Here is a 6,000-nt window from a genome sequence, read left to right as displayed (position 1 = left end):
GATTAGGAAGTATTTATTAGATTGTATTTATTAGTTTCTCTCATAATAATTTATGAGCAAGTTTATTGGTCCTATTATTTTGCAAAGCTTACAGCAATAAGAAATTTTTTTACAAATACTTGCTCACTGAATTATATATATATATATATATATATATATATATATATATATATATATATATATATATATTATTATAATACTGATGTGAAGAAATTTTGTTTTTTAAATTTTCAAACTTTGGTAATTGATTTTTAGTTTAAAAGAATACTCTGAAAATGCTAAGACTTTATGCCTTTTAATAGAAAATATAAATATTTTACTAACATAACTTAGATGATTAAAAATCTTTGATCATTTTTAAGCGAAATAAAACTATAAAATCTAAGGATATATATTCATTCGGATTTTCAAAAACTTCTTCATTCTTTTTGAGAAGTTTCTACTCTAATTATTAATATTTGGCCAATTTCATAAAATTGTTACACCAAAACATCACTAAATATTTAACAACATCAAAATCTTTGGCAGGATATTTTCAACAAAATAAAAAAGGGTTAAAGAGTGCTATTTACACAATTCTCGTAAATGAGAAATTACATCTCATTATCTTGCACTTTACAATAAAATCAGTCTAAAATCTTTGGCAACGCTTTGTTTACATTTACTTTAGACATACTGAGTATATATTTGTATGGCTAGCTAGAATTTTTTCACAACTAATAAAAAGTCCCTTTGAACTATTATTTTCTGAAAAAGTTCACACAAAATATGAACACCTAAAAATCACTTTTGAACACCGTAGTATTTCATTCTTAGTTCAGTATTTGCTCATAATCCAGTACAATACCTATTTGTTTTCAATCGAAATTAGGCAGAGCAATTTCAAAAGTTCTTTTGTTCCAATAAATCAGATTCTATAATCTGTGGACGACTGAAGAAAAGATATGTGACCAGCACGTATCTTTTTTCAGCATACAGCTATGGATGCGCTTATTTTACCAATTTTTTTTGTTCGAATATTCTAGTTCAACTAGAAATTTCATCAAAATAAAACCTTTATCACTAATAATCAACGCAAGATACTGTTCCAAAACCAGTTACCAGTTGTTCAGACTTGGGGAAGAATGCATAGCTTGCATATTAGCAAAAACACCACCTCCGTTTGTCATTGCTGTGTTATTTCCGGAACTTTGTTGTATCTGAGAGTACGGTACTGTACCAGGATACGATGAACCGGATGTTGGTACTGTAGCTGCCGTTGGTGATGGATAATATCCAGGATTACCACCAGTTGATACTGCCGTATAGGCTGAAGAACATGGTTTTCCGTCTCTTACAAGTACAGGAACGGCAACGCGTCTAGCTTGGTGTAAATTAGCAGCGGTAAGTTCCAATGTTTTATCTTGTCTTTGACGTTTGCATTTGTAGCGTCGGTTTTGGAACCAAATCTTTACTTGTGTGGATGTAAGTTTTAATACACTCGCTAATTGTTCTCTTTCTGGAGCTGACAGGTATCTTTGTTGCTTAAACCTTCTTTCTAATTCGTAAACCTGGGCTTGTGAGAAGAGGACGCGAGGTTTTCGCCTGGTTCGTTGACGGGGAGGTTGGGACGAGGAGATCGGCTCGGTTTTGACGACACCCCCGGCATTGTTGGTGACGCTTGTCGTTGAAGTGGTGACACGGGTGCTCTGATGCTCTGGAGTGGGAGATCCGAATTCTGAATGATTGGGTGGGCTTGTGGAGTTGTAACTGTTGGTTTGCAAAACTATGGGTTCTGAAATAAAAATTTTATCAGTATTTTGATTTTGAAATCAAATATAAAGAAAGTTGTATTTTAAATACAAAATTGTGTATCATGCTAAAATTATAAAATTGTTCACGACTTTTAATTTGATATTTTAGCTCATGATAAATATTGCTTATTTTTTTTTGATTAATACACTGCTTAACTTCATTGCTTAATTTCATACACTGCAAGTTACGGTATAAAATACTGACACCATGGATGCATCATTCATAAAATCCAGTTTCACCAAAAAATAAAAAAAAATTCACAGCAATATTTATTCAATTAGATTGCTTCTGTGATTTTAATGTATTTATTACTATAAAAAATACGGTATATCAGATTTTTGTTTTGTTACATGTTCTGGTAAAAATAGGTTTTACGGTAAAAAGTACCCGCATTCTGAGTGTCTGTACTTTTTACCGTAATTTGATTGGAATTTTTTTACAGTGTACGTTTATCATTTTCACATCTTTTAATGAGACCCACGTTTGTAAAAATAAAATAAATTTATGATAGTAATAATTAAAATTAATAATAATTAGTAGTACTAACAATCGTTATATATAATAATGATAATATTTCATTATTACTATTATTATGCTGTTAGAAATTTTACATCGCAGTGAACAATGATACAGTTCAAATTCGCTGTTGCAAACATACTATCATACAAATTTACCTTAGTAAACCTTATAGAACTTTACTGTGGTTCAACTCGAAAGGAAACATGGTTCAACTTGAATGGAAACATGGTTTAACTTTAATTTAAAGTATTGTTCAACTTAACATCTTATTAAGGTTGTTGCAAATGGTTCAAGGTTGAATCAATTATGGTTCAAGGTTGAATTAATTTATTTTAATTTAATGATGTTTGGCAGTTATTGAACAATATTATCGTGCAAATTAAACCATTTTATTGATCACGATACTATGGTTTAACTCGAATGGAAACAAGATTCAATTTAACATCGTTTTAAGGATGCGGAAAATTTGAACGAATATGGTTTAAGTTGTTTTTTCCTAAAGCGTATTATTTTAATTGAATTTTTTATTTTATTTTACTAACTTCATAGGTATTAAATTTTTATTATTCTTACACCTCCGAATTCATTTCATTTTATTAACCATATTACAATAGTGTTTTCATAACTATACATTGTTTTACAAGCAATGCTTTTAGTTACATATAACATTTTTAAAAATGGTGTTACCATACGAAAAAACAATTAGCATAAAAAATTTACTTTTAATATGGTCCTTGATACTAATTATAGCTTTTTTTTTGTTCATTGCATCAAGCAAAATAATAGGATACAATATATAAAGCAAAATAATAGGATATTGTATATAAAATGGGATTCATAGTTATTTTGAAGATTATACCTTGATACAACATGTTTTAATATTGACATGCTTTTTGAAACTGAATGCACGATCAACAACTTTTTTGCACTAAAAAACATTTGTATACATTGCAACATATGCAACTTGTGTATGTAAAACAATATTGCATACATTGCATTATTTTCATTGTGTGCTTACAAAACAACATTTGCATACTTTGCAACATTTCATTGTCTACAAAACAACATTTGCATACCTTGCAACATTTCATTGTCTACAAAACAACATTTGCACAAAGGGCAACATCTGCAACTTGTGTTTACAAAACAAAATTTGCTTATACTGCAATATTTGCACTGTAGGTATATAAAACAACATTTGCATACAGCATTTACAATGTTTGATTACGAAACAACCTTTGTGTACTGAAATACAAAATAAGTAGGTAAGCGAATGTAGTTTTTAAAATAAAAGATAAAGTTTAATATATTTCTATTTCTAGTGTTTAGTTATTTTAACTTAAGAATGTCAAAAAATATCGCTTTAATCAACAGAATAAGATAAGAGAAAAAAACTTAATGTGATTAACATTAAAAAAAAAGGATTAGAAGTGATCATTTTAATTGTGCTTAAATTAACTTTCATTTAGCCGTTTAAGGAAATGGCGCATTTATAAATCAGAAGAAATTTTTGTATACGGAATACAAAATATAATTTTGTAATATTTGTATATTCTTCTTTGCTAACTATATACTCATCTTTCATTAATAACTTAATTCTGACAAAAAAAACTTATTTTAAATTTGTGACATATGTTCCCTGTTATTATGCTTAAATATATTAAGTTCTATTATCTTCTTACGTACATTTATCTTGTTTCTTGAAAACATACAATTTTATATTGATTTCATATCAATATTCGGAATCATCACTAAATTGTAAAAAAGAAAAAAAAAAAAACGACATCAGCGTTGTGGTCGACCCCTAGTCATTTCATTTGGAACCGAGCGCTCTGGCCCCTAAGTCATGGTAACTCTGGAGTTCGATTATTTTATTTTATAATTTTATTTCAGAACAGGCGTTGAACAGCCGATCCAATTTTGGGTTTACGACTAATAATGTTCAACTCGTAGCCTTGTAATTTTGAACCAATCCAGAATTCAAGGAAACTCCTGGATCAGTAACCCCAAGAGGTATGATTTGTTATGGGAACATAGAGGACTTTGTGAATCAACAGATTTAACGTGCATCAGTTACCATTTACTACACGGGGAGTCTTCGGCAGACGGGGATCGAACCCACGCCCTCTTGGACATGTGCCCAGTGGCCTACCAACCAGGCTATGCCTGCTCTAGAGTTCAGTTATAAGGAAAAGTCTGAAACTGTCTTTATTTTATAAGTCTTACTGATTTAAATTATATTTAGGTGTAAAAATTTTTTTTAAAACTTTACTGGCGCACCCTTTTAAAATATCTGGCAATTTGAAATATCGAAAAATTATATTTAAAGGCAGATAATAATCAAACAGTGTATCAAGTTGACAATAAAGACGAATCGCAATTTTATTTACACGATGTTCAAAACAGTAAAATAGTTTCTGGAAAGTAAGAGCAAGTATAGAAAATAATCATAATTTGAGTTTAAAAAATAAAATAAAGTTATTTTACGGTAAGCGAAACTGCTTGGCTTAAACTTGAATTGACAGTTTTAATCCGCTTATGATCAAGGTGAGGAAAAAGAAAAAAAACGATTTAGTAAAGAACATACGGAGTCAACAAATAAAAAAAAAAAAAAAAAAAAAAACGGGTGTGAGGTTAACGATTAAAATCAGAAATAAATATGCATTTATTTTAAAACTGTTTCTTTCTTCTGTAAAAATTTTTTTTTTTCCTGTGTAATTAACAATTATTTTTTACAGTACAGTTAACCTATTCCAGAAAATATTTTTGTAATATTTGGATAGTCTTATATGTTTTTTTTTACATACACTGAACTATGTAATATAAACAAATATTTGAGATTGAGAAAATCATAAAATAATTGAGAAAAATCATAAAATAATAGAGAAAACCATTAAATAATTGAGAAAATCATAATTGAGAAAATCTTAAAGTAATTGAGAAAAATCATGAAATAATAGAGAAAATCATTAAATAATTGAGAAAATCATAAAATATTTGAGAAAATCATAAAATAATTTAAACAGAAAAACACAATAATTTTAACCGAAGCATGCAATTTAAAAAATATTTTTAAATACACGTATGGGCACTTAAACTAAAATTAAACAAGTTTTTATTTAAATAAAAATTTATTAGTTATTTTAATTTTGACAAAAACAATGATGTAATATCTCCTGTTATTTTGCATAAATATTTTGCGCTCTTTAATCACAAATCACCGTGTGATAAATCTATTCCAAAAATATAGCATTATAATGTTTATATATTCTCCTTAGTTACCCTAAACATACACTCAACTGTCATGTAATATAATCGTATTTATTTAAGCTTTTTTTTGTACAAAGTGCGAAAATCTCTCGGACGTCTCCAGATCGCGTAGCAACGGACCTGTTTTTGCGACCATGACCTTTTGTAAGCATGAAAAAAGGAGATAATCTAAACATAAGATAATAATTAATGAAACTAGAAACAAATAAAGCTTTAAAATTTATATGGAAGTGATTGATTTAAGGGAACAGTTTACTTAACGGAAAAGAAGACTGCGTTTTTAAACTCGTTCTATATACAATTCAAACAAAGGGAAGAACTCATTATAAAAAATATATCGGAATATTTTAACCGTAATCTGTAAAATTATTAGTGTTCATAATAATAACAATCGTAATAATTAATTGAATTAATTTG

The 6,000-nt window shown here is 28.4% G+C and overlaps 1 protein-coding gene across 1 annotated transcript in view; it reads right to left on the bottom strand.

The window, feature by feature from the left end:
• Positions 1-236: 236 nt before the first annotated feature.
• LOC107445723 (homeobox protein Nkx-2.3) overlaps positions 237-6,000 on the bottom strand; it is a 30,235-nt gene continuing 24,471 nt past the window's right edge. The window contains exon 3 of the mRNA XM_016060196.4: positions 237-1,774. Coding sequence (XP_015915682.2) covers positions 1,098-1,774 — 677 coding nt within the window. The 3' untranslated portion in view covers positions 237-1,097. The remainder of the gene's footprint in view (positions 1,775-6,000) is intronic.

Source organism: Parasteatoda tepidariorum, chromosome 2, assembly GCF_982258835.1.
Source record: "Parasteatoda tepidariorum strain Cologne lab strain chromosome 2, Ptep-v5.0, whole genome shotgun sequence".
NCBI classification, from domain to species: domain Eukaryota; kingdom Metazoa; phylum Arthropoda; class Arachnida; order Araneae; family Theridiidae; genus Parasteatoda; species Parasteatoda tepidariorum.
Note: the sequence above shows the minus strand (reverse complement) of the source record. Positions and strands in the feature narration are given on the sequence as shown.